The sequence below is a fragment of the Stegostoma tigrinum genome, chromosome 4, assembly GCF_030684315.1.
Source record: "Stegostoma tigrinum isolate sSteTig4 chromosome 4, sSteTig4.hap1, whole genome shotgun sequence".
Lineage (NCBI taxonomy): Eukaryota > Metazoa > Chordata > Chondrichthyes > Orectolobiformes > Stegostomatidae > Stegostoma > Stegostoma tigrinum.
In genome coordinates, this window is record NC_081357.1 from 39,918,363 (window position 1) to 39,944,271 (window position 25,909).

The 25,909-nt window shown below is 40.9% G+C and overlaps 1 protein-coding gene across 10 annotated transcripts in view; it reads right to left on the minus strand.

Moving 5' to 3' along the window:
* cnr1 (cannabinoid receptor 1) overlaps nt 1-25,177 on the minus strand; it is a 37,464-nt gene extending 12,287 nt beyond the window's left edge. Inside the window, exons 1-4 of one of the 10 annotated variants that reach the window (XM_059645284.1) lie at nt 25,046-25,177; nt 23,918-24,031; nt 2,867-2,904; nt 2,366-2,680 (exon numbers count right to left, since the gene is read on the minus strand). In XM_059645284.1, the coding sequence (XP_059501267.1) occupies nt 2,366-2,483 (118 nt within the window). In that variant the 5' untranslated portion in view covers nt 2,484-2,680; nt 2,867-2,904; nt 23,918-24,031; nt 25,046-25,177. Of the gene's footprint in view, nt 1-1,280; nt 1,934-2,365; nt 2,681-2,791; nt 2,905-12,905; nt 12,987-23,917; nt 24,032-24,180; nt 24,309-24,377; nt 24,486-24,966 lie in introns of those variants that run through there. The other 9 variants (XM_048530896.2, XM_048530895.2, XM_048530894.2 and 6 more) reach the window with 9 other exon arrangements.
* Nucleotides 25,178-25,909: the final 732 nt, after the last annotated feature.

The window sequence follows — 25,909 nt, forward strand, 5'->3', positions numbered from 1 at the left end:
AAAACGCAGAGTTGCCAGAAAAGTGACAAACTTGGCCCGAAACATCAACTTTTGTGCTCCCAAGATGCTGCTTGGTCTGCTGTGTTCATCCAGCTTCACACTTTGTTATCTTGGATTCTCCAGCATCTGCAGTTCCCTTCACCTCTGATCACAAACTGAACGATCAGTCTGGCTTTGGGCTGAACTCCAGCTTATTTGTCAGCATTCAACTTCCAAGGCAGTGAGGCCATTTACCATTTTGGTTGACGAGTGCCTGGGTGTCAATGTACAGTGGGCCTGCTCGCTGCATGTCTAGACGTGAAGCTTCCTCCTCCTGATTTCTTCTGAAGCTTTAGCCTGGGGCAATGAGGTGCTCAGTTTCTGTGGGTAGCTATGAAGAGGCACAGCCAAGATCTCACCAATGGAGATGCTCCAATTTCCTCGCACATCGCTGCTAGCCATCATATGGGTTAAAAATAAGCAGCAACTAGTGCAGAAAAGCAGAAAGCGTGTGAACACTCTTCACCCACACACTAAATGCATAACTTTGCTCTGCTGGGACACAGACGTATCAGCAATAAGACAAATACATGAAATTTATGATATTGATTTTTGTACTTACAATGTACCCTCAAAGGCTTGCAATCTAATCAAAGATGTATAACAGGAAGATTGCTGTTTTTGCATAATGTTAGTGTAGGATGCAAATCCTGCTCATGATTATCTATGTGGTAAATTTTAATTATAACTGGGATTTCAGGATAATAAATATCTTAAAAAAATAAGGAAACCATTGAACGATTCACTTACAGGCCCAGTGAAGGAAAGTGGGATGAATGTAGGAAGTATATTTTTGGCGATACAAGCTCAATGGGGCTCAACTGCCTCTCTGTGCCTCTCTGTGCTGTATGATTCTATGGTGACAGCAGATACGCATGGACCTGTTTTGGATCCTCACCTTAGTCATCTTATTTATTCGCAGTTTAGATAATGGAATGGAAAGTCATGTACCCAAATGTGATGATAGCACAAATGTAAGCAGTTTCAAAAGCAGCGTCAATGGAAGCTTAACCTTATTATGTGATTTTGTGAAATGATGTGAATGGGTAAACCTGTGGCAAATGAATTTCAAGGTCAGCAAGTGTGAAATTATTTATTTTGGATGTTGAGAGAACAGACTAGGGTACTTTCTGAATAGTGAAAAGCTAGAAGCAGTGGAAGTCCAAAGAACGCAGGAATCCAGGCGTGTAGAGCATTAAACTATCATGCGCAGAAATGGGAAATAATCAAAATAGACTAAAGACCAATAGAATTAGCACCTTTATGGGATGATACATGCAAGGAATAGATGTCATATTGCAACTGTTAAACCACGTCTAGAATACCGTCAGCAGTCCTGGACACTGCATTTTAGGATGAAGAGCAGCATAGATTTATTAGAATGATGCCTGGATCCAAGTATTAGATCACAGGAGAGATAATACAAACATGGGCTGTATTTAAAGGTTAATGGATGGGGTGGCAGAAGTTATCAAGATACTAAGTGGAAAAGACAGGGACGATAGAGAGCAAGTATTTCCACTGGTTGGCAAGTACACAACTGGTAGACATTATCTGAAAATTAGTGTCAAACGTGAAATTCGGCAATACTTTTACACGCAAAGTGTGGCAAAAATTTGGATCTCTGTCCCACAAACATCAACTGATGTTTGATGAACTGTTGATTTTAGATCTGAATTTGACAGTCCTTGGTCAACCGAATACATGAAGGGATATGGGGCAAAGATACAAAGAGCTCAGTTGCAGATCTGACATGATCTCTTGAATGGGTGGAACCAGTTCCAGGAGCTAAATGGTCTACTCCTGTTCCTATGTTTTGTAGAGTTGGAAGGAGCACGAAGGTAGAATCCATTTCCCTTTTCTTAGCTGGAAATGTGAAATCCTGCAGGGACACCTAAAAAAGGGACAGAGAACATATTAGTTTTGAGTGGGTATGTTCAGATAGAGCAAACTGCTGCTAATTGGCACTAGTTGCCATTAACTATTAATATTTTTGGAGAGGATAGAAGGAGTCTGAGAAACAAAAGCTCTGTTTTGACGTTTGGAGATGGTTGGAATTAGAGCATGTCATTTGTCAGATTGCAGGGTGTTTAATTTCATTAAACATATCCAAAGAATATGACTACCACAGCATGACCACACAATGGCCATTACCAAGCAAAAATTTAACCACTGACCCTTAATATTCAGTGGGACTACCATCACTAAATTGCCCTGCTATCGAGGTCCCGTCACTGATCATGATCTGGCTGGTCTGGAACAGCCATATGAGTACTGTAGCTACAAGAACAGGTCAAGGCTAGAAATCCTGTAGCAAGTAACTCACCTCTCGACTCCCCAGAGCTGTTCACCATCTGCAAAGCACAATTCAGGAGTGTGATAGAATACTCGTTATTTGCATGGAGGACTGTAGCTCCAGCAGCACACAAGAAGTTTGGCATCATCCAGGTCAAAGCAGCTGCTTAACTGGCACCACATACACTGCCATCAACATTCACTCCCTTCACCATCAATAGCAGCAGTGTGTATCGTCTATGAGAGCGCCTGCGGCAACTCAGCATGGATTTCCTGGATGCTAATCTGCTGGAATGGGTCACTTGTCACTTTATGGAAGCTGTTACACAATTTCCAATTACCAATCCTTAATAATCAAAATAATAGCAAAGAGTTACAAAGTGTATAACAGAACTGTAGGCATTCAAAGGGGAATAAAACAGGTTAGCATTTCATCGTTATTAAAAAAATTATTCACAGGGTTTGTGTGTTGCAAGCAACACCGGCATTTAGTGTCCATTTGTAATTGCCTGTGAGAAGGTCCTGTGGTTACCTTCTTCAACCTCCGCAGTCCTTGTGCTGTAGGTACATCTGTAATGAAATGAGAAGGGGAATTCCAGGATTGAGATTCAGCAACAACAAAGTAACAACAGTGACATAGTTTCCAATCAAGATGTGTATGCCTTGCAGTGAAATTTGCAGCTAGTCGTGCTCCCAGGTTCCTGCTGCCCTTGTCCTTCCAGTTGGTACAGGTCATAAGTTTGGAAGGATCTGCTGAAGGATCTATGGATAGTGTCAGCAGAGGCTCCAACTTGTTTCCACGATACGGACTGACCAGGAATCTCACCCTTTCATAACATTGGCCACTGGCATGTGCCGAAAGGATTTACAAGATGATTCTTAGCTTCTTTGATATGTCCTTGATGGCCCTTCCTTAGACAACAAGTTCTGGAGTGGGATTTGAACCTACAGATTTCAATTCAGATGCATGGATGCTCTTTACTCCACTACAAGACACCCTTACATAAGATTGAAGCAAATAAATTATATTGAAGTTTTAAGACTGCACAACTATCCTTGCTCTACAATCAGGAGCATCAGACGTGTCCAAAACCCATAGTTATATTAATGGTAACAAAGCATACATTTCAAAATAATTGATTCTTCAAAGGTTAATTAATGATTAATTATTGAACTCAGCCGTAAATCGAAGCTTAAATGTTTTGTCATTTTGAATTGTTATTTCAAAAAGGCTATAAGGCATGGGGAATAAATGCTGGTCCAGCCAGAGACACCAACCTCCTATGAATGAATAGGCAAAATAATATTCAGCACATTGTACCAGCAAAGTTACAAAAGCTGAAGTTTGAGAGTATTCAATTAAATGTTATTTTAATATATTTTGTGTAGTGTGTAAAAATAAGATTTGCAAACTCTGAAACAAGTTATTAGATGCTTTGCTTTCTTAATTTATTTTCCAGGAATAATCATTCTTTAGTTAACTTTTTATTGCTCATCAAGTGAAGGATGTCACTGCTGGGGAATGCAACACATATCCATTCTTGCATGATTCACTGCTGGATCACCAAGCTCAAAGTGCAACTACAGAATTTCTCAGCAGCAATTCTGGTGGCTCCTCTAGTGTGAGATATTTCTTAAAAGCCTGTCTAGAGATATTATTACACACCTCTGGAGCAGGTGAAACTTGAACCATGGTCTTTTGCCTCAGAGGTAGGGCCAATACCACTGAATCACAAAAGCACACACTCCCTTCCTGTTTCTAGTATTACAGTTCCTCGCTTCTGCTTAGTGTGTTTCATTTGTGTCAGTTAGTCAAGCTTATTGCAACATATGCACATACATAACTCTGAAATTCAAAAGAACCCAAAGCTGAATCATTAACAAAACGTTAGTAATGTTGATTGCCAAAGGAGTTGGATTCATGGTAAGTACAATGGTAATTTTGAGGCATGTGATAACCCTGTATTGCCTGAATAAGACTTTTCTACATATTTAAATCAGAACTGCTTATTTCATTGTGACGTCATTAGTGGACATTTCACAAACACTACAACAGAGGAGAGCAGTAGAATGTCATTCTGTCGGCTTTGTGCATGGGAATTTGTGTCTCGCTAACTTAATTAAGTTTTTTGAAGATGTAACAAAGAGGATTAATAAAATGTGAGGCTGGATGAACACAGCAGGCCAAGCAGCATCTCAGGAGCACAAAAGCTGACGTTTCGGGCCTAGACCCTTCTGTAATTAAATCTGTAATTAAAGAAAAAAGGATGAAGGGTCTAGGCCCGAAACGTCAGCTTTTGTGCTCCTGAGATGCTGCTTGGCCTGCTGTGTTCATCCAGCCTCACATTTTATTATCTTAGAATTCTCCAGCATCTGCAGTTCCCATTATCTCTAACAAAGAGGATTGATGAGGGCAGAGCGGTGGACATGATCTACGTGGGCTTTAGTAAGGCATATGACAGGGTTCCTCATGTTAGACTGGTTAGCAAGGATAGATCACATGGAATACAGGGAAAACTAGTTATTTGAATAGTGAACTGGCTCAGAGGTAGAAGACAGAGGGTAGTGGTTGAAGGTTGTTCTTCAGATTGGAGGCCTGTGACCAGCGGTGTCTCACAAGGACCAGTGCTGGGTCCCCTGTTTTTTGTCATTTATGATTAGTAAGCTTGCAAATGACACCAAAAGAAGATGGTTACCTCAGATTACAATGGGATCTTGATTAGATGGGCCAATGGGCCGAGGAATGGCTAAAGGAGATTAATTTAGATAAATGTGAGGTGCTGCATTTTGGAAAGGCAAATCAGGGCAGGACTTATACACTAAATAGTAAGTCCCAGGGAGTGTTGCTGAACAAAGATACCTTGGACTTCAGGTTGATAGTTCCTTGAAAGTGGAGTCACAGGTAGACAGGATAGTGAAGAAGACATTTGGTACACTTACCTTTATTGATCAGTGCATTGATTATAGGAGTTGGCAGGTCATGTTGAGGCTGTACAGGACATTGGTTAGGCCGCTATTGGAATACTGTGAGCAATTCTGGTCTCCCTGCTATATGAAGGATGTTGTGAAAACTTGAAAGGGTTCAGAAAAGATTAACAAGGATGTTGCCAGGGTTGGAGGGTTTTTGCTATAGGGAGAGGCTGAATGGGCTGTGGGGTTGTTTTCCCTGACCGTCTGAGGCCAAGGGCTCACCTTATAGAGGTTTATAAAATCATGAGGGGCATGGATAGGGTAAATAGACAGGGTCTTTTCCCTGGGTTGGGGAGTCCAAAACTAAGAGGGTATGGGCTTAAGGTGAGAGGCGAAAGATTTAAAGCGACGTAAGGGGAAATATGTTCTTGCAGAGGGTAACGAAGATAAGAGCAGCAGGAGGCCATTCAGGCCTTTGAGCCTGATCCACCATTCTTCACAATCATGGCTGATCATCCAACTCATTAGCCTAATCCTGCTTTCTCCCCATAACCTTTGATTCCATTCACCCCAAGTGCTACATCTAGCCGCCTCTTGAATACATTCAATGTTTTGGCATCAGCTACTTCCACGCCCATGCCTTATAGCCTATTTGAATTCTACAGGCTCACCATTCTTTGGGTGAAGAAATGTCTCCACATCTCTGTCCGAAATGGCCCCCCCGATTCCTCAGACTGTGATCCCTAGTTTCTGTAAACACCCACCAATGGGAACATCCTCCCTGCATCTACCCTGTCCACTCCTGTTAGAATTGGTGCTGTGTGTAAGGAATGAACTGCCAGAGGAAGTGGTGGAAGCTGGTACATTTATGACATTTAAAAGGCATCTGGATGGGTATGTGAATGGGATGGGTTTAGACAGAAATGGGCCAAATGGGGCTAGATTAATTTGGGATATCTGACTGGCATGGATGAGTTGGACCAAAGGGTTTGTTTCCATGCTATACAGCTCTGTGACTCTATTTATAACCAATTAGATAAATGCGACAGAAAAATTCAAGCATAACAAAATGTGACTGATTATCAGTGCAGTGCCAAGTTCTAGTTGCTTTGTAGTATGTAATTCTGCACAATAGGAAATGGTTGATTGAGTTGATGTAGAATCTTTATAGCCAACAAAGCAAGAGTTCAGTATTCACCACATTTGGACATAATCCCAGACAGTGGTTGGGGAAACTGAGCATGGCCATAATTGGAGTAAAGTGAACAATCCTTGCACGTGAGTGGGCAGGCCGGAGGCACACATGATATTGAACAACAGGTTTCATTTTCATCATGTCAGCAGACTGTGGAAACCTTGTAAATAATCATTGTTAGTTCATGGTGAAGATAACTGGTTTATTATAACATTAATGAACAGAAATATATCCAACACTAGCTATTAGGAAAACAACAAAGAGCAAATGAAATTTGTTTCTCTGAATATTTGCACGACTGTCAGCAGACTGAAATATTAATGGTGCCTTAGAAATATTGACAGATATGAATATTTTAGCAGAATATTGAAACTACAAGTACAAAACAGACTGCAGCAATGTACTCACGGCAGACACTGGAGAATAAGGCATACGTGTTTATGCATGAAAAAGATGTCAAAGTAGTCACAGAGTTCATTGGAATACCGGAAGAATACATTAAAGCACTATGTGAATGTATTATGAGGAACTCACAAGTGTCCACCAAGGCAAAGAGATCTGGTAGACCAAATTCTCATCAAAGGCAGGGCTTTTGTATTGTAACACAAAATTAAGATAATACAAATGCTGGAAATTTGAAATTAAAACCAAAAATACTGGAGAATCTTTGCAGGTCTGGTGGCATCGGTGGAGTTAGACACAAAATTACTTCAAGTGGATTGTGAGAAAGATGTCGTGGATCAAAGGTACAGAGGGCTTGGGTTAGAAATGCACAACTGCAAGCAATATGCCTCCTGGCTTGCTACACCCACGTAACATCTAGCATGAGGCACTGGGAGGGCACATCCATCTTGCAGCCAAGTTCAATAAAGAGAAAATACTGGCAGCACATATCAGATTGAACACATAACAACATGTTGTCAGGATTGGAGCTGGGATGGAGTGTTGGAAAGCTGTATCGAGCAAGACAGGAGGAGACAGGAATGTTCAGGGCTGTGAAAGCTCTAAAAGCCACTGAAGCATGAGTAAGATTCAACTATGACTGCAACTATTCATCTTCCAGACCAGTTGAAATGAATTGTAATACAAAACAGAACTGGCACTTTTTCCACAGGCAGTAGCACAGTTAAAAATGGTGAAGATCTAGTTAACCAGCCATAGCAGCTATGAGTAGCTGTACACTTATTTTGACGATAGCCTGTTTCAAACTGTACACCATCTCAAATCTGTCAGAAAACATAAAAACAAAACTGCATGATTTTATTGGCTTGCAGCCATGCCATGAACCCCAAAAGAAATAACTTATGAGTAGTATGAGTTCAATATTAAGGTCAGGATGAAAAATAATCCATTGATCAATGCATAAACTCTGTAAAACATTTCAGACTTCTGTAGCACGGGGAATTAAAAGATGATCTAGTTAAAGACAGATTGCATCAGGCTTAAGAGACCCTACAGTGAGAACAAGACTAGTGAGAGAGGAGAAATATTTTCTCAAAAAAACAATTGATGTGCAGAAGTGTTGATGTTGTAAAATAGGAACTAAGCAGATTCATGGCAGAACTGACAAAACCTTACATTATATTCATAGAATCACAGAATCCCTATAGCACAAACAGAGACTATCTGGCCCATCCTGTCTGCACCTAATCTCTGAACAGCATCCCACCAATACCTACTCTTCCCACTCTATAACTCTGTGTTTCCATGGCTAATCCACCTAGCCTGCACATCCCTGGACTACAAGGACAATTTAGCATGGTAAATCAACATAACCTGCACATCATTGGACTGTTGTAGGAAATTGGAGCACCTAGAGGAAACCCACACAGCCACAGAGAACATGCAAACTTCACACAGACAGTCACCCAAGGCTGGAATCAGACCCAAGTCCCTGGCATTATGAGGTAGCAGTCCTAACCACCATGCCAATAGACATTCTGGGCTAAAAGAACTGAGAGAACGTGGGCAAAGGGAGGGATGCAAATAGTATACAGGACATCACACAAAAGAAAAGAAGGTTTGTTCAGTGCCATGAAAGCAATTTTCTCACAGCAAGAAGTTAAAGTACTTTGCATGCGGGTGCAGGGCTAGAAATAAGTGTGACAAATGCATACAGACGAATACTAGAGAAACATCAGCTGAGGATTCTGACAAATCTACACCAAGCAATAGATTGGCTCAGTTGATAAGTAATAAATGGTTTGTGACTGTAGGAGCGATGACAACAGAAGGAGAACGCCGAGTCAACCTAATGTGTCATATAAACAGCAATGAATCCTGCAACATCATGAGCTTCACAGGCATGAGTGAAGTGACTCAACATAGCGCACCAAAAACTAAGCTCTCAAAAATAAGGCGAAGGCTGTATAATTAAACACTACTTGAATACAGATGAGAGAAAACGGAGTCCAACTTAATGAGTGGAACAAAGATCTAGATTCCTAGATCACAGATGGCAAGCAAACGTAACTCCATTCAGCCAGAGCAAAGCTTGACTGGTAACCTGGACATACCTCAACAACTTTATGATGTGCTGCAGCTTTGACCATGGAACAGATCCTAGAGGTGCACAATAGTACATTTATTGGTCTAAGATGACTTTCTGGATTTTATCATCTCAAAGTAGATGAAAGTGTAGAGCACAAAAGCCGACGTTTTGGGCCTAGACCTTTCATCAGACCCTTCACTTCCTGGCACTGAACAAACCTTCTGATGAAGGGTCTAGGCCCGAAACATCAGCTTTTGTGCTCCTCAGATGCCGCTTGGCCTGCTGTGTTCATCCAGCTCCAAGCTTTTGTTATCTCGGATTCTCCAGCATCTGCAGTTCCCATTATCCCTAGATGAAAGTGTAATTCAGCACCTGCTGAGACATGTTTCAGCTTCCCTAAAGGCCAGCCTGAAAGAAGATATAGAAGAACTGGAAAAGATGGGAGCAAGCAAGGAAGTGAAGATCTTGTGACAGAATGGTTTAGCTACAAAACAGCATGTAAAGCAGTGGATGTGCATTGACTCAAAGGAATTAAATATTGTTCTGAGGAGATCTCAGTCAGTGTCCTAAGCCACAAAGGAATGTTGTCGCAACTTGCAAAGGCAAAATTTTCACTACTAAATGTGATGGATGGTTATTGGATTCTGTTCGCGAGATACACATGGTTTCACATGCCATTTGCATTTCCATAGCTCTAGAGAAATATCAATACAGATGACATGAAATAATTAGTGATCTTCCTGGAGTTGGAGCTATATCGTGAATGATCTGCTAATTTGTTGTGGCAGCACATTGGAAACTGCCCTTGTAGATAACAGTCAAAAACTAGTGTGGCTACTAGAGAAAGCCCCAAGATGAACCTCAAGCTGAACAGAAATATTGCACTGAAAGGAGCCCAAAATCTAGTACACAGGTCACGTACTGACAGCAGAAGGTTTTCATCCATATGATGAAAAGATAAAGGCTGTAACAGTGATAAAGCAGCACAATGATTTTCAGGACTTCTAACTAATTCTTGCCAAATTATATGAACTATTATGCCAACTCACTAACAAGGAAGTGCGGTAATATTGAGATATAAAACAAGCAGCATTCATCAAAATCAAGCCAATAAGATGACAACACCAGTGCTGAAACTGATAGCCTGAAATGGCATATTGTACAAATGAAATTGAGTCATTATGTCTAAAGGGTTGAAAGGAAAGATGCTAAAGTGCATGCATACAAGCCATCAATGAGTCAAATCAAGAATGAGGAATGCAGTTGATGTGCTCTAAGACCAAACATAGCAACAAAATCAAATACCTTATCAGCCAGTGCAGTGCTTGTGATGAAGACTAAGCTAAACAGGTGAGAGGACCACTGATGACACGTAAAATTCCAGACAGGCTATGGATGTGCATAGGAGATGATTGTCACCATAGGCTACTATTCTGACTGGAAGTAGACCAGCTGACTTCAACAGCTACTGGTGGGATCGTTGAACACCTTGACAGCACGTTTCAGCTGTTATAGTATCCTTAACATTGTGGTGAGTGACAATGACTTTCAATTCAAGAGTGAAGAATTCAGCCGCCTCAAAGATTTGAGAAATTCAACATAATCTATCATCTTCATTCTATCCCGAGTCAAACTGACAGGCTGAGAATCTCCAAAGGAACCAGAAAATGATCAAGAAAATCCAGCATATGTATATACAAAATAAACCTCAAGAGGAAATATATATCTACTGAAGGCATGGAAAGTAGTCATATAAAGGCTAATGTAACACCAAATCCAAATGTTCTTCCAATAGCAAAAAATCCACTGAAGCCAGAAGTAGAGAGTGACAAAATTGACGTGAAATGGCAGTAAGACAGATTTAACTTTGAGAAAGCAGTTAAACTTTTGCTGGAGTTGAGCATTGGAGGGACAGTTAGAGTATAAACCTTCAATGCTCTCAACAAGAGTCAAACCAAGTGACAATTTGAGACCAGAATAAATCAGTTGTCAGTTAAATTGTATGCAGTGAAAGTGAATGACCAGATATATTACCACAATCGTAGACCAACTTAGAAACTGCTCTTCTATTGAAGCCATTTGATCAGGCAGATGTGAATTCACCATCTGCACAGATAACAGATTTACAATCGGTTCCAGAGGTCCAGAACACCCCAACAGCAGAAATGGAACAACAGTAGGTACCACAGCATTAACAAATGATGCATCCTAGGGAAAGGACATTACCCACTTACACTTAAATGTTGATTTTTTTTTTGAAGGTGGTATTGCAATCCCAATACTATGGGTAATGTACTTGATGCTATGCAGTTGGATTTTCAAAAGAGTTTGATGTGGTTCCAAAGCTGGAATTAACAGCTAAGATAAATGGCCAAAGAAAAATATTTGACAGGAAATGATTCAAACCCAAGCAGGGATGACAAGCAAAAGGTTTCAGGACCCAGGAGTCAGTTCTGTTACATTATATTGTAGGTAGAAATGTAGTTACATTCAGAAGATTCAGGAAGTAAATGATAATTGCTGTTCAGAGTGTATCTGCTTGGCTCAACTGGATTGGCTGGTTGTGGATTAAAATCCCATATTGTGGTTAATCCATAATCATACCCAATACTGCAGGACAATATTGGAGAAGTGTTGAATTGCCAATGATCATATACACTGGAAGGACTTAAAGAAAGGAAAGTGCCTATAATATGATTTTATTAAAATGGTATCAGGGTGACAGGTCATGGTTTCAGGATGAGGGGCCAACCATTTATAATAATGAGAAATGCCTTTATTCAAAGGTAAACCTATGTACTTCTGCATTCAGGGAGCTGGGAATGCTCCATTATTTAGTGTTCTCAAGCCAGAGATCAATTTATTTTTGAATTGGAAAGGAAAATGAGATTTTTCTTTCTTATTTACTCATGAGATGCAGGTTATTGTTAGCTGTTTTGTAATGCTAGAATGAGGAATATGCTGAGCTATGAGGTTACAGATCATGACTGAATACAAGAGATAATGGCAACTGCAGATGCTGGAGATTCCAAGATAATAAAATGTGAGGCTGGATGAACACAGCAGGCCAAGCAGCATCTCAGGAGCACAAAAGCTGACGTTTCGGGCCTAGACCCTTCATCAGAAGGGTCTAGGCCCGAAACGTCAGCTTTTGTGCTCCTGAGATGCTGCTTGGCCTGCTGTGTTCATCCAGCCTCACATTTTATTATCTATGACTGAATACAATCCTGCCCTGCTGGTGGCCCACAGAAACTCGTGCATGCCCAATCTTGAGTCCTTACATTGGTTTTACATCTATCTCATTCAGCACAGTCGGAATGGGTATCGTTGGGTGAAGGCAGGACATCATCACTACAAAGACTATGCGGTGGTCTCTTTCCATATTATAATGGACAGGTGCATCTGCTACAGGTAGATCGGTGACGATGAAATCAAGGTGGATTTTTCTTTCTTGTTGTTTTCCTTACTACCTGTCAGACATCCAGTCTAGCAGTTATTTCCTTTAGAAATTAATCAATCAATGACAGCATGATGGTAGTCCGGGGCCAACAGAAGGAAAATTAGTTAGCTCATTCCTGACCAAATTGACATTCCTTAACTGCCCATGCCACTTCTTTGCCACAATATCCATTTAAAATGTGTCACGTTCATTAAGGACATTGGTATACCTTTGAAGTGCAGAAGCCTTCACAAATGGTGTAAAGTCAGTTCAACTGTATAACAGTGTGTGTCTTTTCATCATGGTATTGTAGCAACACAGACAAACTCAATGTATTAGTGCATTCCTGTAAACATCTCCAATTGTGTAAGAGAAGAAAACTGCCAATATTAACCTCAAAAATGATGTGACGTCTTGGAAAGCAATAAAAATGTAAAAGATAATAAACATCTTCTCAATGTTTTTGAAGCATTAAGCAGATAAGCTGCTGTAAAATCATCAATATTGCAAAAATGAGTGCAATATGACATACGTACCTTCCGCAAGCTGGCTGCTCTAAGTATGTAACCCGCAGGACAATTAAGAAACAATAGCAGCTGGTCCTGCAGAAACTGAAAATACCAAGCAGGGTTTTGGAACATTGTTTGTGTCGCAGTCACTAGAGGTCGCCCTTCATGCAGCGAGGGGGCGGGAACTACTGATACGACTGCACAACAAACATTGTATACATGCTGCAGAACAGAAAGCAAGTGCATGCATTGTTTGCCTTCTCTGTGTTTAATTGTCTCTCAGAGCGTTATCCAAGCTTCCTCACATGTCTCATGGTATGCAATTGACAGTGACTAGGGTGCAATTATCAAAGTATCACTCACATATCCGGAGAGCTGCAGACACTTGGGAATATAATGGCCTGTTCTTATGAAGTGTATATAATGCTGGTTGTGCAGTTTGGTATTTCCATGAAATTTCTGAGAAGAGGCTTGCATCATATGGAAATCTATTTGTTTTAACCACACCAGTTTTGTTGCCTGATATTACTGTGTGATTATGAGAGATCGTTCCACATAATGTTCAGTTTCACTGAGCATAGAAGTGGAGCTTTGTACTACTTTGCGATTACTAAATGACACCCACAGAGGGAGTTACAGACACTTAGCTATAATTTCCTCCTGCGTTCAATGATATGTTTCTAGAATGTAGTTAAGCCCTGTGTTTGTCTTGGGAATTTAGACCTAGAAATAAAATCACAATAGTCAACTTAAAAACATGTTTCAAGATTATCAGTAAACTCAGACAGAATGATGTCTTTTAACCGCCTTCAATGCCAAAATAATACACAATTAGTTAAAAACTGCTGTTGTGGAAAACTGAAAATAAAACTGGAAAACGCTGACATATTTTGTGGCTTGGCAGCATCTGTGTAGCTGGAAAGAGTTAATATTTCAAATCGATGATATTTCATTAGAATTAGAGATGTAGGAGGTTTCAGAATGTCCAGGGATACGAAAAGGAGGAAAAAAACAAAAAGGATAACTCTATGAAATGGTGAAAGTCAAAAGTAGCTGAATGACAAACAGGAAACTCAGTGCGAATTGGGAACACTTGGCTTTAGTCGCCTCCTGAGATTAATGATAGATGGAAGGCAGTGTAAAGAAATACCACTTTTTAAACAGTTTTCCAATTTCCTTCAGACTTGAATGGAAATGCTACATTTTGCTTATGTAAGCTCAGTAGTGCAGATGTACTGAAATAGTTGGTGAGCCCCAATTAGTGTTTATGTTTACTCGACATAGTATCTAACAGTTTGGGACCATATGGTGGTGTAGTGGGAATGTCACTGGATATTGTAATCCAGAGGTTTGAATAATGCTCTGGGAAATGGCCCAACATGGAAGCTATTGGAACTTTAAATTCAATTATAAGGAAAAACTTGCAATTACAAGATTGTTAGTGGTGCCATTAAATGATTGCCATTTGTCAAAAAATCCATCTGGTTCAATAATGTATTTAAGGGAAGTAAATCTGCAATCTTTACTCAGTGTGGGGCTGGATGAACACAGCAGGCCAAGCAGCATCTCAGGAGCACAAAAGCTGACATTTCGGGCCTAGACCCTTCATCAGAGAGGGGGACGGGGAGAGGGAACTGGAATAAATAGGGAGAGAGGGGGAGGCGGACCGAAGATGGAGAGTAAAGAAGATAGGTAGCGAGGAGAGTATAGGCGAGGAGGTGGGGAGGGGATTGGTCAGTCCAGGGAAGATGGACAGGTCAAGGAGGCAGGATGAGGTGGTAGGTAGGAAATGAAGGTACGGCTGGAGGTGGGAAGAAGGGATGGGCGAGACGAAGAACAGTTTAGGGAAGCAGGGACAGGCTGGGCTGGTTTTGGGATGCTGTGGGGGGAGGGGACGAGCTGGGCTGGTTTTGTGATGCAGTGGGGGGAGGGGAAGAACTGGGCTGATTTTGGGATGCAGTGGGGTAAGGGGAGATTTTGAAGCTTGTGAAGTCCACATTGATACCATTGGGTTGCAGGGTTCCCAAGCGGAATATGAGTTGCTGTACCTGCAACCTTCGGGTGGCATCATTGTGGCACAGCAGGAGGCCCATGGCGGACATGTCGTCTGAGGAATGGGAGGGGGAGTGGAAATGGTTTGCGACTGGGAGGTGCAGTTGTTTGTTGCAAACTGAGCGGAGGTATTCTGCAAAGTGGTCCCCAAGCCTCCGCTTGGTTTCCCCAATGTAGAGGAAGCCGCACCGGGTGCAATGGATACAATATACCACATTAGCAGATGTGCAGGTGAACCTCTGCTTAATATGGAAAGTCATCTTGGTGCCTGGGATAGGGGTGAGGGAGGAGGTGTGGGGGCAAGTGTAGCATTTCCTGCGGTTGCAGGGGAAGGTGCCGGGTGTGGTGGGGTTGGACGGGAGTGTGGAGCGGACAAGGGAGTCGCGGAGAGAGTGGTCTCTCTTATCTTATCTTATCTTGGATTCTCCAGCATCTGCAGTTGGGAATGTTACTGATACAATCTCTACTCAGTGTGGCCTATACGTGGCTCCAAAACCAAAATAATGTGATCCGTTCCTACCTATTCTTTGAAATGGCCTGACAAACTATTCAGTTCAAGGACAATTAGGAAAGAGTAACAAATTCTGGCTTTGTCACTGATGTGTTCTTTCATAAAAAAAATGCTACCATCAAAATTATACTCAGTTGCGGACCTACTAGCAAAATGATTGTACTTTTGTTCAGCTGCTCTGCCAAGAATAAGAGTAATTTAAATTGGCAATAGACATTTACACAGAGTATTTCTACATATGTATATATAGAAAAGAACACATTATTTGACTTAACTGACCTACATCAATCTATGATCTAAATTAAACTCCTCCCATCCTGCTTCAAACTATATCAGCATAACCTTCTATCTCTATCTTACTTGAAATTATTGACTATTTCATTTAAGCTATGTTCACATTCAAGGTATTTATGACATCTGGAAATGAGATCATGCTATCGCTAAGATAAAAACTAACAATTAAATAGTTATAATCTTTAATAAGTTTTATAGGCTTCGTCTGGAATATTGTAGCCAATTCTGGGCACACAATCATTATGTCAATAGCTTGGACAGCATGCAGAGGAGATTTAATGGAATCATACAATGAATGCTGGTCTTCAGGTATATGTTGTAATTAGAGTATTTTCTGAAGAAGGGTGCAGACCCAAAACGTCAGCTTTCCTGCTCCTTTGATGCTGCCTAGCCTGCTGTGTTCATCCAGCTCTACACCTTGTTATGTCAGACTCCAGCATCTGCAGTTCCTACTATCTGTAAAGTTGTTCTCAGATTTGATGTGATAAATGGGGGAAGTTGTTTTCAATGGCAGGTGTGTTTGCTAATCAAGGAATACAGGCTTTAAGATGATCGACAAAGGAACCAGGATTGAGAGGAGATGTGTTTTAATGCACTAAATTGCTATGAACAGGTACACAGTGTCTGTTGAAATTTATGTAATAGGAACCTTCAAAGGAAAGTTGGTATATATGTGATAAAGGAAATGTCAGGCTTTGGAAAAAAAAGAAGGGGAGTGGAACTAATTAGATGACTCTTTTAAAGAGCAGACACAAAGTTGTTTGGCTAAGTGGCCTCCTTCTGTGTTGTATGATTCTTTTTGTAGGCAGTTTGCATGGAGACGATATCCCAAAATGCTTTCCAATAAATAGGGAAGAGTGTATTGAAAAGTGAAAGACTATTGGCAAGATCAGGAACAGGAAGTCAAAGTCAAGTCTTTCAAAATGGATTGGCATCTAGTAAAGATAGATAAATCTGAATTCAAGCAGGGAGGAGCATGGTATCTGAAGAAGCATTTTGCAATAGCAGGTTAAAGTGAACTAGAAGAGAATGTGCAGAGTCAAGAGATGAAGGGCAGGCATGACAAAAGATGAACTGCTCATTTAAAGAACAGGTGAAGACATGATGGACCAAAAGGTTTCCTTCTACACCATTCAGTGACTCTGAGTCAAGGGGAACTTAAGAGTAGCAGAATAGAATTTGCAAGCCAGAAAGCACAGCAGGACTGGATTACAAAGTACAGATGGAACAAGGCTATGAACAATTTTGGACCTGACAGGCTGTTCCAAAGGCATATAATGGAGTCGAGGATAATAACAGTACAGCATTTAGTTTAGATGTGGGCAGAGTCTGCAATTTTTGGAGGAAATGAAGCTTGTGAAATCATATGGGAAATGGGAAAAATCAAAGATTTGAGGTGATGAAGACCTGAAGTATGACTTCAATGTGAGAAGTGATAGGGACATTATGTATTGTAGAGATTGACTTCAAATATAAGTTTACCAAACTTTTGGACAACTGTCCTTGTATGTCCTCATGTAGTTCAATGTCAAATTCTGTTTGATAATATTCCTCTGAAGCACTGCTGAATGATTTACTATCTGCTTATTTACTGTACTTAATATATACCCTCCCCTGCCCCGGAACCTGATGAGTTATTAAAAGGAGTAATGACTGAAATAGTGGACATACTGGTACTAATCTTCCAAGAATACTTAGATTTTGGAAAAGTCCCATAGGATTGAAAAGCTCTCAGCATAACACCTTTATTCAAAAAGGGAGGAAAGACAAAAGGCAAGTAGCAAAGGCCAGTTAACTTAATGTCTATTATTGGGAAAATGCCAAGAGTCTATTATAAAGTACATAATAACAAAGTATTTAGAAATACATATGATCAAACAGAGTCAGCATGGTTTCATCAATGTGAAACCATACCTGACAAATTTAATGGAATTCTTCAAGGAAGTAACAAGCAGAATAGATAAAGGAGTAATCAATGATTATATACTTGGATTTTCAGATGGCATTTGATAAGGTACCACGCATGAGGCTACTTAATAAGATCATAGGCCATGTTATTGTAGATAGCATAGTAGCAAGGGTGGAGGGTTGTCTAAATAATAGAAAACAAAAAGTAGGGATAAGGAGGCAATGTCAGGGCGGAAACTTGTAACTAATAGAGTGTCACAGGTACAAGTCCTGAGGCCTACAATTATTCACAGTAAATATTAAATTACTTAAATGGGGAAATTTAATGAAGTTTGAATCCCTTATCCAAGATATACTGCAGAAGAGGCAGTCTAGAATACTGATGATCAGTATGAAGGGCTTATAAGGAGAGGTAAGTATGTTTGGCCTGCACTCATTGGAGTTTAGAGGAATGACAGGTGATCTTATTGAAATATACAAGATTCTTAGTGACTTGACATGGTAAATGTGAAAGTTTATTTCTCCTTGTGGGAGGATCTAGATCTAGAGAGCATAATTTCATAATTTCAGGAAGGAGTGATTCAAGTTTCAGTAAATTGAGATGTTTCTCAATGAGAAAACATTTTGCAGAGCTATATGAAAGGCTTATATTAGACATTCATTAGATGGATTAATGGCAAGAGGAGAGAGAGGTGACACAACTCTTGCTGAGGGTATGCTAAACTGGGGTGAGGGCAATGAACAAGGAAATGGGAATAGGTTTAGAAGATCGGTTTTGAAGTAGCAACATTGATGTTAGAGGTCTGGGACATGTCAGTGAGGCAATTTTAACAGGCAAGTCAATGGAATTGACCACTCCTTCCTCCCTATAAGGTCACACATCTGGCTTAGTGTGTACTTCATTCTAACTGCTGTAGTGGCATCATGATACACACTAGAAGATCTCAACTCATATTTGCTTCCTGGTTTTCTTAATTTGGCTTTCACACCTCCACCACTTACATATTTCCCTTAAAATACTACATTTTATTAGCACCCTCATCCCAACCTTCATTCACCTTTTGTGTTGAAATATTTTATTTCTTCTCAGATTTATCTTTGAAACGAGTTATCATCCATTTCTTCCTTCACCAACCCATGTTTGCCTCATTTAGTTTCATCCTGCACCTAAGATTTCTTTTTGGTTGTCAACCAACGATCAACCACTCCAATCTTGTTGTCCTCATAGGAGTTTTAAAAGCAACAATTTGCACCTTCTATCAAACTTTTAATGTAAGAACACAAGACATAGGAGCAGAATTAGACTATTCAGTCCATTGAGTCTCTTCCGCCATTCAATGAGATCACGTCTGATCTATTAATCCCCAACTCTTTTTCCCTATTACCTTTGAATCCCTTACAGATTAAAAGTCTGACCATTTCAGCCTTGAATAGATGTAACAACCCAGTCTCGACAGCCCTCTGCAGTAAAGAATTCCATAGATTCACCACCCTCTCAGAGAAGAAATACTTCCTCATTTCTATCTTAACTGCAAACCCTTGTTCTGAAATTATGTTCTTTGGTCCTAGACTCTCCCACAGAGAAATAAACTCTCCACATTTACCATACCAAGTCCATTTCTTAGTTAATAGACTTGGCACTACCATGGCATATGAATATAAGAAATAAGAGCATGTAGTCCCTCAGGTTTGCTGCACCACTTAAGATCTGAACACCATTTTCCTGCCTATTCTCCTGTTTCCCCTCCAGTTCAAACCTCTATCTCAGTTTTGAATGTATTCCATGTGCCCTCTTCTGCAGCACACTGGACTGGCTAGGGAATTCCAAAGATTCATGACACCTTGAAAGAAGAAATTTCAGTACACCCAATCCCAGTTCTAGATTGCTGCACATCCACTAAGCATCTTCTCTGTAAAGTACCCTAGGAACCTTTTATGTTTCAATAAGATCCCTTTCATTCTTTAAAGCTATAATGAATATAAGCCTAATCTGATCAACCTTTTCAAATAAAATAATTCAGGAATCAACCTAATGAATCTTCACTATGCTACCTCAACTAGAAGTATCTTATCTCTTCAGGTTTCATGCCCTAAAAGGACACTGCTTACCAGAGACCTCCCTGTTAACTTTGCTCTGGAGGAATGGATCATCCTCATTGGTGTATATTCATCCAATTTTCATGGTTTTCCTTTAATAGGGAGAGCAAAACTGGAAACAGTACTCTATGTGTGGTCTCACACACACCCATAAAGTCATAGCAAAATTTTCCTACTTTTATATTTCATCTATCATGGAATAGGGATTAACTTTCCACTTGCCTTTTTATATATTTGCTGTACCTGCATGGTAACTTTTTGTGTTTTGTGCATGAATGCACCCAGGTTCCTGTGTCTCAGTATTCTGGATTCTCCCTCTAATTAGATTTTGCTTTTCTTTCATTGTAACTAAAATCAACATTCTCACATTTTCATGCTGCATTTTCCAAACTTTTGTCTACGCACTCAACATCCATCCATCAAATGAATGCTTGCCTTCCTCAGAACTTGTTTTCTTTTGATGCTCGCATCATTAGCAAGTCTGGTTACAATGGACTCAATTCCTTTATCCAAGTGAGCAGTGTAAATTGTACACGCTGAGGCCTCAGCCCTGATCTCCGTGGCAACTGACAAGTTATGGGTTTGCTAAGCTTAAAATCATCCATTTATCACAACTCTGCTTTCTTTTAGTCAATCCTTTATCCTTGTTTATATATTGATACCAACATTGTGAGTTCTTCACTTTGTACAGTAGCATTTTATGTCATATCTGGTAATGGTGAGTGCCAACCTTGAATCAGAAAGAGGTTATGAATGTCTAGAAAGGTTCCAGACATAGTGAGACAGAAATGGCATGGAAAAAAAAAGTGGAGGCTAATGGAAAAGCAGCAAAGTGTGGGCCAATGAGTTAAAGAGGGCCATGGGCAGATTGTTTAGAAGAGTTGGGAATATGCATAAGGGGATAGAGTTGGTGAAGGTGAGGAGGCAGGAGAAGGTGACACTGAGGGAAAGTGCATACAGGATTAGGAGTCCTATACTAGTAGCCATTGCGTACAGCAATGAGGCACAGTCTAGGATTAGCCATCATCATAGCATACCATAAGATCATATGGGTATAATGTACAACAACTTTAGATTTGTAATGGTCACTTGTTCCAATATTCACTAAAAACATGTACACTATTTGGATTATTGTAAATTTATGGACTGAGACCGCCCCCCAACCCCATGTTAAAGCAACAAGCACGTGTTCATCCACCATATGCACTTTCAAGATACACATATCCTGCTAAAATATTACACTTCACATCATTTACCATTTAAGAAACAAGAAATTAAAGAAAGAGTTTGCAACCCATACAGCGACTTTCATAATTTCAGGATTTCCCATTGTGCATCAGAAGCAATTGCATTCTTCTGTGTTATCATCACTTTTGTAATGCATGAAAATGGAGCAGTCAACATGTGTATAGCAAGATCCCAGGTGAACAACTGAGATAAGTAACCCGAAAATCCACATTTGTGATGTTTACAGAAGGATGAGTATTGAACAGCACCTTGGGGAATCCTCTAATTTACTTCAGAAAGTATCATGAGATCTTTTGTTTCCATCCAAGAAGGAAGACAGGACTTCAAGTTAAATTTGCAATCAAAAGACCAGCATCTGCAATAGTGCAGCACTGCCTCAGTACTGCATTGAACTGTCAGCCTAGGTTCTCGACCATAGGCTCTGCAGGGGGCCTTTGATGGACCCCCACCCCAACTTACCCAGCCAAAGAACCAAGATAAACATCTACATCAGTATCATATGACTGCCTGCCCTGTTTCCCAGGAATCATATGCACAAAATAGTCAACTGAAATCCATAGGAACAAATTCCGATGGAGAACAAAAGTCATTTCCCATAAGACATGTAACATAAATGCTCTCCCTTTGCACTACAAGGAATTATGAGCTCTTCTCTTGTTATACTGGGTACAAAATGTATTTGTGTTTCCTTTCAATTATTGCCTATGCCTTCAAGCACCAGACGATGCATCTAATCAGCCAGGAACCCTTTGTGGGTAAAAAAAAATGATTGACATGAATAATATGGATTTGCTGTAGACTTGGGCAGTTTGAGATTTCTTTTGTGTGCAGTCTCTTTATGTCAACTGTTTTAAGAAGGGTACTTTAAATGAATGGATGTGAAGGGTTATAGTCTGTTGGGAAATGTTTTAAAAATTGCAAAGTCTTTTTTACAGCTGGTTACAGCGATAAATGGAAATTAAGGTTATTATTCCACATGAGTAGATTGTGAGGACTACGTTGCAAAAGACAAATGAAACTTTGTTCTCGTGGCGACATTTCATAAAGTAACAGACCATCCCTCTCTAAATCCTATTGTTCTGTCATAACCCAGCCTTTGCCTCAATATCGATGATCGTCAGCCACTCAACTGACGCCCAGTACAATATCTGAAGCCCTTTCGTCTATATTCTCACCTTGATTTGTCAATTTAGGTTGCCTTGTAGCTACCAATGAAATATCGGTTGGTGTTGATTGTGAATAATAAAGTTGTACAGTTAGGTCTAGGTTTAAATGGACTCTTCGTCCTGAGTTCTAAGAGACATTGATTGATGTTCCGTGGTAAATTCGGCGATCTTTCCGGTATTGAGTCAAATAGCCTCTCACTAGGTGTTCATTCTGAACAAACTGACTGTAAAGACACTTTAAGAACATGCGTGTATGCAAGCTGATAACCGGATCTGGTGGTATGTGAGCTGTCTTAAATTGTCACTGGTGAAAGATGTCGTTCTTCTGAATCACGATTCACACTGATGATTGATAGACTCGGGAGTGTCTGTGGCAACTCGCAAACACGCATGCCATGCCAGCACAGAGTCGACACAGTTTAAAACTAATCAGCGATAATCTAGGGCCAGTCCATGGGCGTTCAGTCAGACGTCCAACAGGGCGGCAAGCTGTCCGGCGATTTTTAAGAGCGAGAACAATTTTTTTTAGGAAAAAGAGAATTTGTTACGCAGATATCAAACAATTTAATTCCTCTTAATTGCTGGGTAGCTTCCCTGATGTTAGTTATGTTTTGTTGAGGTGTCAATCAATCTCTTAGGTTTTAAGGTTGATGGGCGACTCGCCCATTCATTCAATGGCTGACTGATCATTACTAAGACAGGATCATGTGATGATTGATTGTTTTGGCGACATGAAACATTTGGGATCAAGGTACTGGATGGCTTGTACTATCGAGTGCATTAAATGAATGAGTTACATGCACGCACGGGATAATCATCGCTATAACATTTCACATTTTCAATGCTTGATTTTTTTGCACGATTTATTTTTCAAACGATTGTACTTTGAATACTACACAACTCATTCTTCCATTGCAGGGAGAAAATTCTACAGCTCCTTGCTGCGAAATTCTACCTAGTCCAGTCTCTTAGTTTTTAAAAGAGAATCCCAGGTCTCAAAAACATATTTTATAAAAAGTTAATGACAAGATCAGGTCTGATAGCATACTTTTTTTTCCTTTGCGTCTAAAGTCGTTTTCAGATATATTTAGATGAGCCATAAATAATATTTCTGCCTTTTGAAGATTAGTGATATGATTACAGGTTAAAATGTTCTTTTGACAAAGGTAATTTTTTGATTATGTTAACCACTAGGATTTGTTTATGTAGTTCTATTCTGTACAATAGTTTGACGCGGCTGTGGCATTTCTGTGCCAAAACACACAACAGTTTAACGCTGGAGACATGAAAGAGGTGGATAGATTTTTTCGCACCTGCCCCTCCAACAGAAGGCTTCAGGCAGAGGAAGCATTCACTCACACAAAGGGTACAAGAATGCACAGGGACCCAGTGCCGAAAAAGATGATCACCTTGGAGAGCTTTCTCCATTTGTGACTCCTTCTTAGAGTGGGTGCAATACTTAACATTTTACAAGGGACCAAAAGTTGAACGGAGCATTGCATCAGAAATGTCCCTTTGTTTTGGTTTTAAAACTCTATACTCTCAATCTAATCAATTTCGACATCAACGTCGTTTCGATAGCAATCGTAGCAAACATCATTAAACTACAATGCATTCAACCGGATCACGAGGGAAAATATGCTGAAAAACCTTTCTTGCCTGGAAAATATAATTCACAACCTCATTGCATTCGAAAGTTGCGTTATTTTGAAAAGAAAAACGCATATCAGATGTAAATAGGCGTTCAGTCAAAATGAACTTACCGTTAGCTGACGAATTACATTTACAGCTTCGGGATCTCTTTTGTCAGGTTGGATTGATCCGGCTCTCAAGCACTTTGTGTGGCGTTCTTTACCCCCTCCTCTTCCAAGAGATTTCTCTAGTGAAAGGAATTGGAGATTGGATTAAAACGCTGCTGCCTCCCATACTGCGCTCGGTCGATTAGATTTCCATAGTTGATTTGCTGAGAGCTGATCGCGGTCTCTCGCTCTCTCTCTCTCTCTCACACACACACACACACACACACCTCTTCCCCTTCACATCTATTCACTCTCTCTTTTCTGTCTCTCCCGGGAACCTCACACCGCTTCCGCCTCCCGACCTGGGCTTTCTTTTGGGATTCTCTCCCTCCCTCCCTCGCTTTCCGCCTCTATTTCTCTCTCCAGCACATTTATGAAGACTTGTCACTTTATCACGTGTTGACACCCTGTCAAGGAGACTTACAGAGTCGATACGCGCCGGGAGCTATCTGCAGGACTGTGAAACTCGCATGTAAATCAATGTCGCTTTTAGAAGGGGCGGTGGGAGTTTGGGGTGTGGGTGGGGGCGGTGATGGTTGGGAATGCTGCGAGTGGATGAAATGCACAAAAAAATCTGAAATTCATCCTGTCACCTTGCTCAAGGAATACATCCAATGACCTGTTTAGAGCTTCCTTAACAAATAGAATTCCTTCTTCACCCCCCCCCCCCGACAATCTTAAAACAGCCCATTTCAGTTTGGGAAGATCGAGATCTGGAAAAATAATTTGTCCACATGGTTCTAATATGTTGCTGTTCAATTAATTGGTGTTGGTTTTAGTGCTCAGTCACAGACGAGCGCTCTTTGAATGAAGACTTTGAGGGAAGGCTAACAGCAGACCGCAGTAGTGAGAGAATTTGGACCGGGGAGGGGAGTGGGGTTGGAAATGTTGAGGTTGGGGGGGCTACCCAGATCGACTCGCTGTTCGTGTCCTGCATGGTATCACGACCAATTCTCCAATGTTATTTAACGCGGCAGAGCGGGCTCCCGCAAATGCCCCGGGTCCAAGTTTACTTGAGGGAAAGATGCTTGCAAAAGCCACAGGATGCCGAAGGGAGCCGTGGAGATCGGAAAACAACGGTGTTCTGAAGACCTGACTGAGAGGCGTGCTGTCTTTTTTCATCTGATCTCCGGCCGGTGCTTTGCTGTCTGAACCGAGAACGCGCTGGCTGTCAGAAATGCAGCGCTAACCCTCGACACAACCCAACGGGGTGTTGTCAATAACATGTAGAACCATCGCCAGACGCAGTAAGACATTCGCACCTTGAGGCGTTTCTGAAACAAGCGCCCTGCCATCAAAAAGCCCTGGTCCCCTTACCTCCTTCGACTTTGTAACGCAGTCATTCTCTTGTGAACTTTAGGTCAACATTTATACACATCCCCCCTCCCCACCAACCCACCCAACTACATTTGAAAGGCTGTCGAGCGGACTTGCTAACTCTGTTTCTCTTCACAGAGGCTGCCTGACCTGCTGAGTACTTGCGGCAGAGTCCCTCCGAATCCATCCAAGCACAAGCCGATCAATTTGCCTCTTGCTACCTGGAATGATGGAGGAGGGCGCGCGGGGGTGGGGGGGGGGGGTGGAATTCAAAGAGGAGCTAATCATTATTGTGGCGTGACTTGTTTTACCCAGCAGCATGAGCTTTGTTTATAACTGGTTATTTTTACAGTTCTGCTGCGATGTCTCTCACTGTCCCGTTGTATTTTATGAAAATGAATCAACTGATAATGTCTCCAGTGTTGAGGGCAGCTTGGAGTAACGGGGACCCCCTGCACACCAAGTCATCATTGATCACAAGCTCTCCCCACCCTTCAAAAACCCAAGCCCCACTCATCCTGCATGAGTCTCTATAATGTCCCACTAGACTAGAGTGGACAGTAAATTTACCAACAGCTCATTTGCAAGTGAAAATACAGGACCGAGTGTGCACTGCACTGCCGCTAGTCAGTGCAGCCT